The 18,189-nt window shown below is 39.7% G+C and overlaps 1 protein-coding gene across 1 annotated transcript; it reads left to right on the top strand.

Moving 5' to 3' along the window:
- Window positions 1-61: 61 nt before the first annotated feature.
- On the top strand, window positions 62-17,908 carry ACAT2 (acetyl-CoA acetyltransferase 2). The gene is made up of 9 exons (XM_063307899.1): window positions 62-169; window positions 2,623-2,757; window positions 5,638-5,819; window positions 7,669-7,786; window positions 8,777-8,920; window positions 13,397-13,519; window positions 15,300-15,454; window positions 16,102-16,212; window positions 17,579-17,908. Exons 1-9 carry the CDS (start codon window positions 115-117, stop codon window positions 17,744-17,746), a joined length of 1,191 nt encoding a protein of 396 aa, XP_063163969.1. The 5' UTR covers window positions 62-114; the 3' UTR covers window positions 17,747-17,908.
- The last annotated feature ends 281 nt before the right edge of the window (window positions 17,909-18,189 follow it).

The following is an 18,189-nucleotide window of genomic DNA, read 5'->3' as shown; positions in this document are numbered from 1 at the left end:
GCCAATGAGAACGAGGATGCGCGTAGCTGCCGGAGTCTAAGGGAGGCGCGAGGCGGTTTGCACGGGTGGAGTGTGTGGCAGCAGGAGCGACAGCGCTTTTACCACCTTGGAAGCATGGACTGCGGGGATGAGGTCGTTGTGCTCGTTGCTGCTGCAAGGACCCCGGTCGGTGAGTAGAAACTCTTACTGGGGGTATTTCATTCCTCGATACTGTATTACTCTGGAGCGGGCGTTTTCATCGGCTGTCATCACGCTTGCTCCCAACCTTGAATGGTTCATTCATTCCGATGCCTTCGGGACATTTGCCTTCGCCCATTTTTCCTTTTATGCTGTCCCGTGTTGGAGGAACTCCTATAATTTTTCTGATCATGGCAGAAAGGCACGAAAATGAATCGAGGTAGGATTGTGGTAGGAGGGCTTGGAATTGTACTGCGAGTGTATTTTTGAGGCGGAGAACTGCAGTTTGGCGAGGGCGAGGATATAAGGCTTTGTTAACTGCTTAGTTAACAGCTTATTAAGGCTTTAGGATCGGGTGAAAAGTATTCGGACAACAAGGACTGGAAGATTGGAAACCGACACCGCGGTCTAACGGTATGTCTGGAAGTCCGATTGAGTGTAATAAGGTTTAATTTCAGCTACCTGTATGCAAGATCGTAGGCTAAATCGTTCTTCTAACACATTTTCTTACCCCTCGACACTACACTGGCATTCTTTCAACCTGCCCTCCACAAAGCTCGAGCTGGCTTGGCATCTTTGTTTCTTCGCTTCCTTGTTTTTCCTGCAAAGCAACCTCTGAGGTTTATTAGATGGATACTTTGGCACAAGGGAAAATTATTAGCAGAGCGAGTGTTTGAATCTGTGTCTGTTTGCCACCCTAAGCTCCATTTCAACGTTGGGTAGACATTTCCCACTTGGTTAATGCTACTACTGCAGAATAAACGATATGAAAAATATATCCCCGCTTGTTTGGTCACTCGCTCGCTTATTCACAGCAGTTGCCTTGTTTGTTTTGACCGTAGTACCGGAGGCTCCTCCCTCGCCTGTACTTTCCTTGCAATGATTGGACAATGAGTATAGAGCCATTGCGCGAAGGTGCGCTGTGATTGCCTCGCGCCTTTCGCTGAAGAGTCCCTCTTGCTCTGATTGGCCCTTGACCGGTAGAACCATGACGGTCTGGTCGCCGGCTCTTAATCTCCTTCAATTAATAAAACCAAGTCCTGCTTCTCCAGTGGAAAGAAGTATACATAGAAGAGCATCTAAATGCCATTAGAGACTTGGCTTCCAACCACTGCGTTGCATCTTAGCTAGAGTTATATTCCCCATCCTCTTACTTTTATCCTTGGCATTTTATTTTCATCCTTTCCTCTTCAGATTAATTATTCCACACTTTTTATATGCCTTTCCTAGAGTTTATTTTGATTTTTGTATGATAAGAATGAAAAAAAAGCCATCTTAAATCGATTTCCTTAAAGCAACTGTGTAATACAGCATAGATAGAGACAAGAGAAATCCTGCCTTAAGAAGCTACTATTTCTGTTTAATATGAATTAAACAGCATAGTAGCATATTTAACAACAAAGCAATGGAGATTCTTGTATGTATAATTCAAAATTAGACTGCCCACAGCTTTTCTAATTAAAAGTGCTGCAGATGAAGTTTATTTGCTCAAATAGTTTGAATTCATTTAGCACTTTTTATCTTACTCTTCTATCTCTATTTCACCCTAGTGTATTTTATTGTATTTTAGCTCACTTTAAGTATATTTTATCATATCTTACTGCATTTTATCTGTCTTATGGTACTATATTTTATTGTGGCTGATGCCCAACTTTTTGATATGTCACTTGACTAATCAATAAAGTTATATTATTATTATTAGTAGTATTTAGCATAAAGAGGTAAGAAATAGATACACAAAATGCATTTATTGAAGTTTAGTAGGAGAAGCAGTTTGGTGTAGTGGTTAAGGCATCAGGCTAGAAATCAGGAGACCGTAGTGCCTTAGGCACGAAGCCAGCTGGTTGACCTTGGGCCAGTCACTTTCTCTCAGCCCTAGGAAGGAGGCAATGGCAAACCACTTCTGAAAAACTTTGCCAAGAAAACTGCAGGGTCTTGTCCAGGCAGTCTCCAAGAACTGGACACAATTGAACAGATTTAAAACAAAAACAAAAAACCTAGAAATGACAACTGGAATGGTGCTTTCCCTAGTAAAGGTGAGGTAAATTGTAGGATGATAATATCTAACTAATGAATGATATCCAGTGGTTCCATTTAATTTTGGGTAATAGCAGCAGGGAATTGATTTATATTGTATATAATAAGTGTATATACATAACATTGGCAGAAAAATACTACCATATTTGAAGAATCAGATCTCAAAGTGTTTGACAGTACATTAGACCAGATAATAAAATAAAATGCCAGGCTTTTAATAAACAGTATAGATATAAGTTAAGCTCTGTGTATACCCACAAAAATATAATACTTGTTTATTTTCCTAGGATTGTAATCTGTACATTTTACCTAGAATGTTTTTCTAAAAAAAAAAGAATAGAATGAAATGAAAGAAGGAATAGAGTAGAATTAAAACACACCTATTTCTTATTTTAATATTTTGTCTAGGATCCTTCAATGGTGCCTTGTCGACTATGCATGCCCATGAATTGGCTTCAGTAGTCATTAAAGAATTGTTGGAGAGGACCAAAATCGATCCTAAAGAAGTATCTGAAGTTATACTTGGACAAGTATTGACTGCGGGTATGAACTTAATGAACCGTTTATCCTGGGTTTTGATCTGGATCCCATTTATGGCCTCTTCTCTAGCATTTTTGTCATATAGTAACTATATTCAGGGTTTCCATCTTCCAACCTAGCAATTTGTATAGTAATGTTTAATATTTATTTATCCATTTTTTTTATTGATCGTATTTGTATAACTGCGCATTTCACAAGAAAGTGACTCTGGGCAGCATATAACATTCAATTAAAAGAACCAGTAAATACATATAAAACAATCGTTAAAACTATAAAAACTATTTTAAAAAAACACAAAACAGGAGAGGATGATGTTAATCATAGTAAGGGAGACATTGCGAAATCTCCCCGGTCTCCTGGGACCCCCAGGCCTGATCACATAGCCAGGTCTTGAGGGACTTGTGAAAAGTTAAAATGTTAAAATATTTCTGGAAGTGGAAGATGAAGCAACATTGGCACTTCCTTCATATGCTTCCATTGGTTCTCCATCTGCTGTCCCCATTACCTGTTAGAACTGAAGGGCTTCCCTGCGCGCACACGTAAATCAGAGAAAAGAGTGGGTGGTGATAAATGAGGACAGGAATGTAATGAAGAAGCCACGGTGCTTTCTTCTCCCACAGTTCTGGGTGTGTTAAATCTGCAGTAGGATTGCAACATGGCAGTCTGCTCTAACTGCCTGTATTCTTGCCCATACTTTTACTGCTTCATATCCCATTAGTCCTTTCCTTCCCTAATTTAGGTAAAGGTAAAGGTTTCCCTTGACATTAAGTCCAGTCGTGTCCGACTCTAGGGGGCGGTGCTCATCTCTGTTTCAAAGCCAAAGAGCCGGCGTTTGTCCGTAGACACTTCCGTGGTCATGTGGCTGGCATGACTACATGGAACACTGTTAGCTGCCCGCCGAAGCGGTACCTATTAATCTACTCACATTGGCATGTTTTCGAACTGCTAGGTTGGCAGGAGCTGGGACTAGCAACGGGAGCTCGCCCAGTGTGGTGTAGTGGTAAGGTGCTGGGCTAGGGGTGGGGACACCCAGCTGACCTAGTCCTCCATTAGGAACAGAAGCTAGTTGGGTGGCCTTGGGCCAATCACTCTCTCTTAGTGCTAGACTGGGATGTGAATACACACACACACACACATACACATACATACACACCAACTCACAGTAGACCAGCATGGTAGATTATGGCCCATAAGAGGCCTTCATCCTGTGGTGGATTGACTCAAGCTGAACATGTATATAATATATATTCTTGTCTACTGCAAGAGTGGGGAGCTTCTGAGAAGTCAAGGCTGCAACCAGCCTCCTAAATTTCTGGAGGGTTGCAGAACATCATTTCAGTTACATTACTGATAGATATTGATCTGTTCTGACATTTTTCAGAGGTTTTAAGGATGGGAGCAGCAACAGGTATCTGGAGGCAAACCAATGCCAATGTCTTGCTCAAAATCCTCCCAAACCCTGAAAAGTGATATCAGTGAAGTGTCATGTTTTCCCTGAATTTCAGCAGTGCAATACTGAGATGTGGGGGTTTACAGGTTGCCCACCCTGTTGCATAGTCTCAGTCAGTACAGTTAACACATCTGGAAGAGGACTACTTGGCTGAGCTTCCACTATGACAGTCTTACTACTGCTAATAAAGGTTCCTCTACTATTTATCATCTTTCAGTAGACAGTGGTAAACAAAGAATCAATTTTTGGGAAGTGACAGAAAGTGATTACAGGCATACCTTGGAGATATTGCAGGTTTGGTTCCAGACCACTGCAATAAAGCAAATATCGCAATAAAGCAAGTCACACAATTTTTTTAGTTTCCCAGTGCATATAAAGGTTATATTTACACTATACTGTAATCTATTAAATGTGCAATAGTATTATGTCTGAAAAAACAATGTACATACCTTAATTAAAAAACATTTTATTGCAGTATCTGTGATGTATTCATGGAATATATTTAGGTAGAAAAGGAAGTTGGGGAGTCAAACTTATATTTTGTTTTGACATATGGAAAATATTTTGCCTTACTGATACTTTTTGCCAAAAAAGTAACCCAAAACATGGATATTATAAATCCATTAATTGAAAAGGTATGTATCTTTTAGAACAGAATCCTGAAAGCAGATTACAACATAGTATAAAATACAAAATAAATAGTTGTTCAATAAATGCAACAAATAGGAAACATTATCATTAAAATAATTAATAAGGTAGCACCAGATGAAATTGCAGTTATGGGTTTCTGATGTATTAAACTAATAAGAATATACAAATCTTTAAAAAGCAGCCTAGAATATACAAATCTTTAAAATCATCTGGAAGATCAGCAAATAGGAGGTTGTGTATAGTGTATAGTGTATTTTGTGTATAGTGTTTGGGGAATCATCTTCTATCTAAAGTTGTGGGGCCACTATTGAAAAGGCCCTGCCCTTGAAATTTCCTGATTTCACAGCCATCTGTCATCAGTGGTCCACACAATAGGGACTTAGATGCTGATCATAAAGCTTGGACAAGCTCCTATGAATGCAGACAGGCCTTGACATAAGCCTTCATATCATGCTGAAGGTTGAAAGCAAAAAACAAAAGCAAAACCATACACCACCCTCACTGTTGAAATATAGTCCAAAGGCAATGAAGGGACAACCTAAGAAAAGTGAAAATAAAAGTAACTTGAACAATTAAGACATGGGGATTGAAATGCAGGGTCAAACGTTCATTTTTACAAAATGGCGCCTGGAAACGAGGTGGGTTATCAATCTAAACTGAAACTGGTTATAAGTAGCATTACAGGCAAACAATATCGGTACCTATCTGGCACTAAAAACGGAGGTAGGAGAATGAGCTAAAAACAGTTTAGTATAGTTGTCCCTGCATGTTTATTTCTGTAGGTGCTGGTCAGAATCCTGCTCGACAAGCCAGTGTTGGTGCAGGGATTCCATACGAGATACCATCTTGGAGCTGTCAAATGATATGTGGGTCAGGCCTGAAAGCCGTTTGCCTCGGGGCTCAGTCTATTAAAACAGGAGATTCCAGTATTGTGGTGGCTGGTGGCATGGAAAACATGAGCAAGGTAAGGCTGCTTGATGTTCATAGAGGTTAAGACTTACTGCTCCTAAGAAGCTAGTGCTGAAAAATCGTGGAAGGATGACTTGCCTGGGAGAATTACTGCATTAAACAATACGTAAGCTGTATATCTGGCCTCGACCAAGAGCAACTTCTTTCCCACCAGCTACATCCCCAGCCAGTAAGAGCCTGGCCTTCCCTGGATTGAGGCTTAATATAACTGGGCCTTGCCCAGCCCATCACTGATTTGAGATGCTTATTGGCACACAAGCTTAAGCCAGATTTATTAAACCACAATTTATTAAACAGGACATGACTCTACACCAAAAACAAATCATACATGAACACAACCAGTATCTAAAGCTTTGAGTAACCTCATGTGGGTATTAAGCAACTTGGGAGAGAAAGTAAAAGCTGGTGGCGTCGCACAGTGCAAATGCTATGGGTCTGAACAGTCCATCTCTGAGTATCAGCTGACTATTAATAAGGGAGACTGGTATTTTTATCAGTTCCCTTCTGGATGGAAAATCCAGGTGTACATGATTGATGGAATTGAGTGGCTCACTTAATTGCTATAGATAGAAATAGCACTAGACCACTGAGTTAATCATGCTTTGCTAGGTTAATTTCTGATTTGTGCAAAGTACAAAACCAAATCTGGAATAAGCCAGGGTTTTTGAGTTTAGATATAATGACATATTTTTGTGAGTTTATAAAGCTTCATATCAGTTTCAAGGGTTTATAAAGCATGGCCCAGTTTTTTTAAAAACACAACCATGTAGTTTCTTCAGATGATTTGCACATTGTGCTAAGCCAAAATAAGAGCTTTGGGTTAGCTGCTACTCATGGCAGAATGTCCAAAAGAACCAATAAGGCAGGAGTTTCATCTGTTGTCAGAAACATCATTTTACAGGAAAAACAGGTTGTTTTATCTTTAAACCTTGGATGGAAACCAGGTTGAAATAGTTCCAAGTAGTCATTTTTTTCTGGGGATTATGCAGCTGTAGTTTAAATGATACTGCATGAACTAACATGTAGCTTGTTTGCTTTGGTCTTATTGTTTTAAACTAACCTGAGTTATTCCAACCATAGTTTATCATGAATTGAACTTACCTACTGTCTCCCTTGAACCTCTAGTATAAATGAGCAGGAGGAGTATGGAAAGTAATTTGGCCAGAGAGAAGAGTATCTGGACAGAGTCTTTGTAATATAAATACGAGTGTGTGTATACCTACATATACATACACAGACAGACAGACCCCCCCCCCCCACACACACAAAATCAGCAGAGAAAGAATGCTGCTGTTGGGCTTTCGTTTTTGCTGATAGCATTTGGATATTTGCCTGAGATTTTATATTTGAATGTGACAATGACTTTTGAAACTGCCATGGCAAAGGCAGAACTGTTCTTCTGGTCTGTCTGTCTCACTGTTGCTTCTGATAAAAAAAAATGGCAGGGAGATGATTGTGCATACATTGGGAGGTATACTTTCAGCCGGATATGCCTCTAGTCTTAATGTGAAATATTCTTTGGCTTTTTTGAAGCCTTCACCTTCCTCCCAGCTAGAATCCAGGAGGAAGAAATATGGAAGCTTCCTTTTTCTTACATACTTTCTCTTTCATACATACCATGTGATTCTTTAATGGGTGATATCAGGGATTGAACCTGAGACCTCATGCGTACAAGGCATGGGCTCTACAACTGAGTTGGGATTCCTTCTCTATACTGGATTTACTTATGACAGATGAATGGAAGGGTCATACAGTGAGAATGGGCGGTCCAGGGATTATTTCCATCTACCTCCAAAGAAAGTTGCTTTCAATGTTCTAAATGTGTCAGAATGCTTTTCTTGCAGGCTCCTCATATCATTCATCTGCGCAGTGGGGTGAAGATGGGAGAAACCTCTTTGCAAGACAGTATTATTGTAGATGGCTTGACAGATGCCTTTCACTGTTATCACATGGGCATTACAGGTAAGCCACATGAAATTAGCACTTTCAAGAAGGTTGGAGGAAGGCTTACCCTGACTTAATTTATCTGAAAAAGGAAGAATGGACAGAGAGTAAGAATTACAAGGATAGGAATGTCCAGCTTCCCCATCTTGTCCATGTAGGGTTGCCAGCTGTAACTGAGATGAATCCCTGTACCCACACACACACTGCAAAAGTATACATGTAACATACCTACATATGCCCATGCATGTATGTTCTAGGAAAAAAAGGAAAGAGAGAGAAGCCCTGTTTAGGGATTATAAAAGAGTCACATTCCCCAGGTAAAAAGCCTCTCCCAGGTAAGAGCTAACTCATCCATACACACTGAGAGCCAGATTGAGGCAGTGGTTAGGATGTTGCACCAGATGCAGAAAGGCCCAGGTTCTTATCTACCCTCAGCCAGGGAAATTCACTTGGTGACTTCGGGCCAGTCACTCTCAGTCCAACCTACCAAAATAGGAGGAGGGAGTGCTGTATACAATATCTTGAGCTCCTGTACAAAAGGTGTGATATAAATTAACAATAGAATAATATTTAAAAACAATACAATTTATTATATAATTGCATTTATATGATTTTATTATTAAATTATATGTGTATTACATATAGTATATAATAAATACTATGTTATAAAACAAATAATCTTGAGAGAGATCCAATCTACCATTCTGTAGCCATTTACACCTGTTGCTCAGTCCATTTTCAAGCTAATCAGGTAAGCTCAACATTACAGCTCTTAAGAATTGCATTTTTAGCCTGTAGTTTTGTGCACTCATTTATTCAATGAAAATACATTTCCAACAAAACCAAATTCAAAACTGATGCGAATGTGTAAACATTATATGTTGGAGACAATGCATTCTCTATCATCAATTTTTGAAGATTCGGTGTAATAAATGCAATGCAGTGTACAGTAAATAAATCATGATGTATCCTGATTAGAGTATCTACTGTATTTTTTAATTGTTTCAGCTGAAAATGTGGCCAAGCAATGGAAGGTTAGTCGAGAGGAACAAGACCAGCTGGCTGTAAACTCGCAGAACAAGGCTGAAAATGCCCAGAAGGGTGGATATTTTGATAAAGAGATTGTACCTGTCGTTGTACCTTCCAGAAGAGGTCAGTGAGCAGTTGGTCATATTGGACAAGGGTTGTTGTTGTTTATTCGTTTAGTCGCTTCCGACTCTTCGTGACTTCATGGACCAGCCCACGCCAGAGCTTCCTGTCGGTCGTCAACACCCCCAGCTCCCCCAGGGACGAGTCCGTCACCTCTAGAATATCATCCATCCACCTTGCCCTTGGTCGGCCCCTCTTCCTTTTGCCTTCCACTCTCCCTAGCATCAGCATCTTCTCCAGGGTGTCCTGTCTTCTCATTATGTGGCCAAGGTATTTCAGTTTTGCCTTTAATATCATTCCCTCAAGTGAGCAGTCTGGCTCTATTTCCTGGAGGATGGACCGGTTTGATCTTCTTGCAGTCCAAGGCACTCTCAGAATTTTCCTCCAACACCACAGTTCAAAAGCATCGATCTTCCTTCTCTCAGCCTTCCTTATGGTCCAGCTCTCGCAGCCATATGTTATTACGGGGAACACCATTGCTTTAACTATGCGGGCCTTTGTTGTCAGTGTGATGTCTCTGCTCTTAACTATTTTATCGAGATTTGTCATTGCTCTTCTCCCAAGGATTAAGCGTCTTCTTATTTCCTGACTGCAGTCAGCATCTGCAGTAATCTTTGCACCTAGGAATACAAAGTCTTTCACTGCTTCTACATTTCCTCCCTCTATTTGCCAGTTATCAATCAAGCTGGTTGCCATAATCTTGGTTTTTTTGAGGTTTAGCTGCAAGCCAGCTTTTGCACTTTCTTCTTTCACCTTCATCATAAGGCTCCTCAGTTCCTCTTGACTTTCAGCCATCAAAGTGGTATCATCTGCATATCTGAGATTGTTAATGTTTCTTCCAGCGATTTTAACTCCAGCCTTGGATTCCTCAAGCCCAGCTTGTCGCATGATGTGTTCTGCATACAAGTTGAATAGGTAGGGTGAGAGTATACAGCCCTGCCGTACTCCTTTCCCAATCTTAAACCAGTCCATTGTTCCATGGTCTGTTCTTACTGTTGCTACTTGGTCGTTATACAGATTCTTCAGGAGGCATACAAGATGACTTGGTATCCCCATACCGCTAAGAACTTGCCACAATTTGTTATGGTCCACACAGTCAAAGGCTTTAGAATAGTCAATAAAACAGAAATAGATGTTTTTCTGAAACTCCCTGGCTTTTTCCATTATCCAGCGGATATTGGCAATTTGGTCTCTAGTTCCTCTGCCTTTTCTAAACCCAGCTTGTACATCTGGCAATTCTCGCTCCATGAATTGCTGAAGTCTACCTTGCAGGATCTTGAGCATTACCTTACTGGCATGTGAAATGAGTGCCACTGTTCGATAGTTTGAACATTCTTTAGTGTTTCCCTTTTTTGGTATGGGGATATAAGTTGATTTTTTCCAATCTGATTGCCATTCTTGTGTTTTCCAAATTTGCTGGCATATAGCATGCATTACCTTGACAGCATCATCTTGCAAGATTTTGAACAGTTCAGCTGGGATGCCGTCGTCTCCTGCTGCCTTGTTATTAGCAATGCTTCTTAAGGCCCACTCAACCTCACTCTTCAGGATGTCTGGCTCTAGCTCACTGACCACACCGTCAAAGCTATCCCCGATATTGTTACCCTTCCTATACAGGTCTTCTGTATATTCTTGCCACCTTTTCTTGATCTCTTCTTCTTCTGTTAGGTCGTTGCCATCTTTGTTTTTGATCATACCCATTTTGGCCTGGAATTTACCTCCGATGTTTCTAATTTTCTGGAAGAGGTCTCTTGTCCTTCCTATTCTATTGTCTTCTTCCACTTCCGCGCATTGCTTGTTTAAAAATAATTCCTTATCTCTTCTGGCTAACCTCTGGAATTTTGCATTTAATTGGGCATATCTCCCCCTATCACTGTTGCCTTTTGCTTTCCTTCTTTCTTGGGCTACTTCTAGTGTCTCAGCAGACAGCCATTTTGCCTTCTTGGTTTTCTCTTTCTTTGGGATGTATTTTGTTGCCGCCTCCTGAACAATGCTGCCAACTTCTGTCCAGAGTTCTTCCGGGACCCTATCTACTAAGTCCAGTCCCTTAAATCGATTCTTCACCTCCACTGCATATTCCTTAGGAATATTAGTGAGCTCATATCTAGCTGATCTGTGGGTCTTCCCTAATCTCTTTAGTCTGATCCTAAATTGTGCAAGAAGAAGTTCGTGATCTGAACTACAGTCAGCTCCAGGCCTTGTTTTTACCGACTGTACAGATGTCCGCCACCTTTGGCTGCAAAGGATGTAATCAATCTGATTTCGGTGTTGTCCATCTGGTGAAGTCCATGTATAAAGCCGTCTCTTAGGTTGTTGGAAGAGAGTGTTTGTTATGCAGAGTGAATTGTCTTGGCAAAATTCTATCAGCCTATGTCCTGCTTCATTTTGTTCTACCAGGCCATACTTACCTGTAATTCGAGGTGTCATTTGACTGCCCACCTTAGCATTCCAGTCTCCCGTGATGAAAATAACATCTCTTTTAGGCGTGTTGTCCAGTAGGTGCTGCAGATCCTCATAGAACTGCTCTACTTCAGCTTCTTCAGCATCTGTGGTTGGGGCGTATATTTGGATCACTGTGATGTTAGATGGCTTGCCCTGAATTCGAATTGAGATCATTCTGTCGTTTTTTGGGTTGTATCCAAGCACTGCTTTAGCCACTTTACTATTAATTATGAAGGCTACTCCATTTCTTCTGTGGTCCTCTTGTCCACAGTAGTAGATCTGGTGGTCATTTGATGTGAAGTGGCCCATTCCAGTCCATTTCAGTTCACTGACGCCCAGAATGTCTATCTTTAATCTTGACATCTCACCAATAACCACATCCAATTTGCCCTGGCTCATAGATCTTACATTCCAGGTTCCAATGGTGTGTTGATCCTTAGAACATCGGATTCGCCGTTCACCACCAGCACCGTCGGCCGCTAGCCGTCCTTTCGGCTTTGAGCTAGCTGCGTCATCACGTCTGGGGCTAGTTGAGCTCATCCTCTGTTCCTCCCCAGTAGCATTTTGACCATCTTCTGACCTGGGGGTCTCATCTTCTGATGGTATACCGACATATCTCTGGTTGTACTGATCCATTTAGTTTTCACGGCAAGAATACTGGGGTGGGTTGCCATTACCTTCCCCAGGGATCGCATTTAGTCTGACCTCTCTGTCATGACCTTCCCGTCTTGGGTGGCCCTTCACGGTTTAGCTCATGGCATCATTGAGGTGCTCAAGCTCCAGCACCACGACAAGGTAACGATCCTTTGCTGAAGATTGGACAAGGGATTGGTTATTAATTATAATCGTCTGTATCTGATTTTAATGATCCATCTTTATATTCATTTTATCTGCTTCAGTTCTCCCTCTGTAATCAAGTATTAGAATAATTTGTGAGTCGGAAGGGGAGGGTCACTTAGTAACCTCAGGCTTAGTCCTTACTGCTAGATGAAGATAGAATTATGAATGTAACCATTGTGTGCTCCCAGTCATAACTACCTATACTTTGGAAAGAGAAGTATAATTACAGATCTGGAAAGAACGTCATCTAACTAATGTAAAAATTTGCTGCCACGATGTCAATTTTGGTTTGTAGATTGAACCAGAGTTTCTTTCTGTTTCAGTAACCTGTTTTTTTTAAAATACATGTATTAATCTAACAGTAATTTAGAGAATAATCTCACTGAATTTTAGAAGTTCTTGTGAGTTAATTTCAAGACATACTACATCAGTTCTTGGGACTTTATTATGAGTTTCATACATTGTTCTGAGAGCCAGTTTGGTCTAGTGGTTAAGGTGCTGGGCTAGAAACCAGGAGACCGTGAGCTCTAGTCCTGCCTTAGGCATGAAAGCCAGTTGGGTGACCTTGGGCCAGTCACTCTCTCTGAGCCCAACTCACCTTACAGGGTTGTTGTTGTGGTGAAAACAGGAGGAGGAAGGAGTATTAGGTATGTTAGGTGCCTTGAGTTATTTATAAAAATAATAAAGGCAGGATAGAAAATAAATAAATACTTTGCTTATTAGTGATCTATTGAATAAACCACAACAGGTAGACATTACATATTATGTTAAGCCAAAATCAACCAAACAGCATAGATTGGGTTCATGCTATATTTAAACCCCAGTATAGAACTCTATGGCTTAATATATGAATTCAATTTATCACTCCTAGACTAGAATACATGTAATTCAGGAGTGTAGGAAATTGCAATCACTGAAAAGTTGGCTAATAGTAATTGGCATACAAAGGGAGAAATAGGAATAATGTCACTACTTTTTGATAATGAGGAGCATACAGTATGCTAGGCTAATGACCTGGACATCAGAGTTCCAGGATAAAATGCTACTGCAGACGACCCCTCTATGACTCTTTATTGAAGGGCAGTGCGTATCCTTGAAAAAGAACATAAGAAGTAGAATTCTTAAATGGAAAATTCTACTTTTCTTCTTTTGTATCGAGTATAAAATGGCTGCTGCTGAAATACTTGCTTTTGATAGGCCCTACAGAAGTTAAAGCAGATGAACATCCTCGCCACGGGTGCAACATACAAACAGTAGCAAAGTTGAAACCTTGCTTCATAACCAGCGGTACAGGAACTGTGACTGCAGCAAACGCCTCAGGTTGGTTTGAGCAATTCTAAGATAAGGCATAAAATCATCTGTTTCGTTTTTATTGATCTAATTTATTTCACTTGAATGAAGAATATGGGGAGGGGATGTTTTTCTAGTTCAACGTGTACAGTTTGGATTTAGTGGAAGAAACATGGATTATTGGAGTGTGGTGTCATGGTTAAGATCTTGGATGAGGAATGAAATGGACCAGGTGCCAACTAAGCCCCAGAAGCTGGCTCGGTGACTTTGGGCCAGTAACTGTCTCTCAACCCAACCTTCCCATGGGGTTGTTGGTGAAGGAAGAAATAGGAGGAGGGAATGCTACGTTCACCTCTGGAGTTTTTGAATGAAAGGCAGAGTATAACTCTAATTAATTAATGCAATAAATAAAAGTTAAGTAGCGTTCAGTAGAGTAATAAAGAACAGTACAAGTAGTCCTCATTTAACAACCACTCATTCAGCGACTATTCAAAATTACGATGGTGCTGAACAAGGAGACTTATGACCAGTCCTCATAATTGCAGCCATCGCAGCATCCTCATGGTAACATGATCACAGTTCAGGCACTTGGCAACTGACTTGCAATTAAGATGGTTGCAGTGTCCTGCAGTCAGATGATCACCATTTGAGAGCTTCACTGCCAGCTTCTGACATACAAAGTCAATGGGGAAGCTGGCAGAAGGTCACAAATGGCGATCACGTGATGTCGCGCCTAATAACCATGCGAGGTTTGCTTAACAACATCATGGTTTACGACTGCATTGCTTGGCAACAGAGTTGCCCATCTGAATTACTGTTGTTAAGTGAGGCCTACCTGTATAAAACAACACGTCCTGGAAAACAGTAAAAACTATAAGACACAGATTGCGTTTACAGTGAAACTGTAAAAAGAAATGCATACTAGATGTATTTCTGTAAAGTGGGCCTGTTTGAGGTAGACCTTCTTTTAATAGTGTTGCCTTCAATTACCCAAGATGTAATAATGTCTTTTTAAAATTATTTATTAAATTAACTTTTCTTGGTTAATGTTGTTTATTCGTTTGTAGTATTATACTGTATGTGAACTAGATAGCTGTGTGATTATATAATTATATTACAATTGTATAGAATGTGATATTCTTTAAAGAAGGAACATAACCTATCAAGTATAAAAACTATATGGTGAAAGCAAAATATCTCTTAAGGGAAAACAAAAAACATTACAAAAAAGAGAACCCCCCCAACAGGGGGAAAAAAACCCTTTAAAAATAGAAACTAAACTAAACTAAAGAGAAACAGAGAAAAAGCATACAAATTATATCTAATGCTATTTTTTAAAAAAAATCAGAGTACAGTATTGAAATTATATAATGTTCTTTAATTATCATGATTTAGTTTTCAAATATTGAATTAAGCCCAGGCCACCTGCCTCAAAATGGCCAAAGAACGTGCTACTTATTATTGGGTATCACTGCTAATGTTTTGATTCTGGTGCTACATACTATCCAATGAAATTATAAACTCTCCACTTTTTTTAAAGTGTCTATATAACTAACTTAAAAAGTTAGAGTTTTTCCTGAAATAATCCGTGCTAGCTTAAGGGAGCAGCTGCAGATCACAGATCTTTTCAAGGGAAATTCCTTTTTCTCTCATGCCTCACCCTGTGCAGATGGAAAAGTTTCCAGTGGAAATTATTGCTTTGTGATAGAAATATACATGAAGATAAACCTGGGCAAAACTGACATATCTGGAGAAGTATCAAGCTTTGTTAGATACTTTAAAGCTAGTTCAGTTGTTTCTTTCCCTTCAGGTATAAATGATGGTGCTGCTGCTGTAATTCTTATGAAAAAATCAGAAGCAGTTAAACGAAATCTCACTCCTTTGGCACAGATTGTGTCTTCGGCTCAAGTTGGTGTTGATCCTTCTGTTATGGGAATAGCACCCATCATGGCAATAAGAAAAGCTGTAAGTTGGGAAGAGGGTGAATCCCACTGAAATAATGTGATAATTCTGAAAATTAAATTGTCTATTTATGTCACAATATTTATAGCCTGTCCCAATCCTGATGAATTACGGTCTCTTTGCCAATAGATGATTCAGTAATCCTCTATGTTACTGAAACTCTAGGCATTTTTTTCTGAATATTAAATGTGTATATACATATATTCATACACATATGCTCTTTGTGGAAAGAAAAGAAGTGATTGGTCATTAATGAAGACTGAAGACTCAGAGTTGATTAATTAACTAATTGAATTGTGCATTTGCTTCAGAGCTATAGAAGAGGATGAATCCAGCATCTGTGGAGACGTTGGGATTGCATGCATTTGTGGCCCTATCCCTTACGCATGTTTAAATTCCTTTCTCTGTGCTGAATACCAGATTAGAGTTTATTTCAGCACCTTATCTTAAATACATGGACATCAGTTGGTTTATTGGAAAGGAACATTTTATCTGTAGAGAGTTAAGGAACTCACCAGAACCTCATTTATCTCTAAATATTACAGATCATTATATTTCATTTCAGAAAAATTAGAACTCATTATTTTCTAATAGAATTCAGCCCTGGTTTTTAACCATATTAATTGAAAGAGCTTGTTGATCTTCTGTAGGTTGAAAAAGCAGATTGGACATTGGATCAAGTGGATCTGTATGAAATTAATGAAGCATTTGCTGCTGTAGGTGTTGCTATAATAAAAGAACTAAAACTGAAGCCAGAAAAGGTATGTTCAGCATTGCCCTAAAAGCACAAAAACCCGAATACTGGAACATATATATTCTAGGCTATAAACAAATAGAAAATATATGCCAGGACACTGAAATGCATCTTGTTTGATGCAAACATGCTGTATTTCTTAGATAGGGATGGGGAGGGGAACATTACTATCTATTTGGGAAAATTGACAAATTATATAGATGGGGGACTCCTAGTGCAAATTGCTGCTTCAATGTTTAAGGGAAGGACTTATTTTTCTCTCTGCTGTGATCCTGATAAGAGATCAGAACCCCTCCAAATCTTTTGTCCACTTTTTAAAGAATCTGCTTGTTAAATGTACAGACATATTTAACATCAGGTATAATTTGGTACTCAGTGATGCTAGTGTGGAGGTAAAACTTTGTTGACCTTTGGAAACAAAGCCTATGTTGAGCTGTATACTTCCAGTAACACCTCACAAGGAGCATATCTAGGCATTGCAGTCTAAAAAGGACATAAAAAAACTGAAGCAAGTTCAGATGAAGTCCTACATAGAATGATTGAAAGAACTGGATATATTTAGGCTGCAGAAGAGAAGACTGAAGGGTTGTATGATATCAATCTTACTTAAAGGATTGTCCTATAAAGAAAGGATTAGATTTGTTCTCCATTTCCCCAGAGGGTGGAACCAGAATCAGTGGGTTATAATTGCTGGTTAGAAGGATTTTTGACAGTAACAGCTGTTGACCACTAAGTTACCTCATGAAAGGCTATGTACCCTTTCTCTGGAGGTTCATCTATTTGAAATGCATTAGCAGATCCTGCACTGAACAGTGGTATTCTACTGCAGTATACCCACTTGGTTGTTTTAGATCTCTCAGCATCCAGACATGATATCCTGATCTACCTGCAACTGCGGGGAGTTATAGCCACCAGTTTATGATAGTTCCAGTACTACCTATGCGGGCAGTAACAGTTGGCAGTCACAGCAATCACATCTACAGTTGTTCTGAGGCAGAGTGCTCCTTCCAAAAATATGGTGGCTGGCGATAAAAATTGAGTAGCCAAGTAGCAGCTGTTTAAAAATGCTACTAAGCTTAAAAGGTATGCTTGAAGTAGAGATAGGCAAGTGTTTTGTGAAACTGCTTTACCCTCAAGGTTAAATATCTCAATCAGATACAGCCTGAGTTTCAAGGGTTGCAAGTGTACTAGTCATTGAAACTTTCCTGTGGTCTCTGCATGAAAACAAATCTTACCCACTTCACTATAAAATCTGTTGTCAGAGATTTCCAATCCTTGCTCTATGTATTAGACTCCACAGTAGGAAAGGAGCTGTACATTTAACTGGTATCTGTGGTGGATTATAATAAAATAATAGTTTATTTTTATGGCAGGTTAACATCGAAGGTGGGGCTGTTGCTCTTGGCCATCCTCTTGGAGCATCTGGTTGTCGAATCCTTGTTACGCTTCTGCACTCATTAGAACGAACAGGTGGAAAACGAGGAGTTGCAGCTTTATGTATAGGAGGAGGAATGGGCATAGCTGTGTGTGTAGAAAGATAAAGGAAACTTTTCTTTTATTCTGTACTAATTTGTAACATGACTTATCTTTATTAGTAGTAAAGTTAACAAGACACCTATTAGGCAATACCTATATATTGTTACTAGGCAAGATCTAAGCATCTGCCTAACTGCTGTCAGATTAAATAGAACTTTCTTCAACAATGTATTCTGTCTCTTCTTGCCTCAAATTTCTATTCAAGACAAGGGATTTACTGATTCTTGGAGAGCAGAAGGCACCCTATGCATACCATTCACACCCTACTACTAGCACCTGCGGATACCTAACTTCATGATGCCTTTGAGAAGAACAGCTGTTGAGCTTTTCTTTCTCCAATACTAGCAGAAAGCTATGACTACAATTTGTGTATACCCAAGGGAGGGCTCTTGTACTGACTGGACATATGACCCTGCTATGTTATTCTCTGTAGCAGAAAATTTACAAG

Source organism: Candoia aspera, chromosome 1 (assembly GCF_035149785.1).
Source record: "Candoia aspera isolate rCanAsp1 chromosome 1, rCanAsp1.hap2, whole genome shotgun sequence".
In the NCBI taxonomy this organism is placed as follows: Eukaryota; Metazoa; Chordata; class Lepidosauria; order Squamata; family Boidae; genus Candoia; species Candoia aspera.
The sequence above is the reverse complement of the archived record's forward strand: the minus strand, read 5'-3'. Positions and strand labels throughout refer to the sequence as shown.

Excerpts from the sequence above, each read along its gene's own strand:
- ACAT2 (XM_063307899.1), top strand. The coding sequence starts at position 115 with ATGGACTGCGGGGATGAGGTCGTTGTGCTCGTTGCTGCTGCAAGGACC. Across the intron at positions 2,758-5,637 it reads TGGACAAGTATTGACTGCGG|GTGCTGGTCAGAATCCTGCT; the intron begins GTATGAACTTAA and ends TTATTTCTGTAG. Across the intron at positions 15,455-16,101 it reads TCATGGCAATAAGAAAAGCT|GTTGAAAAAGCAGATTGGAC; the intron begins GTAAGTTGGGAA and ends GATCTTCTGTAG.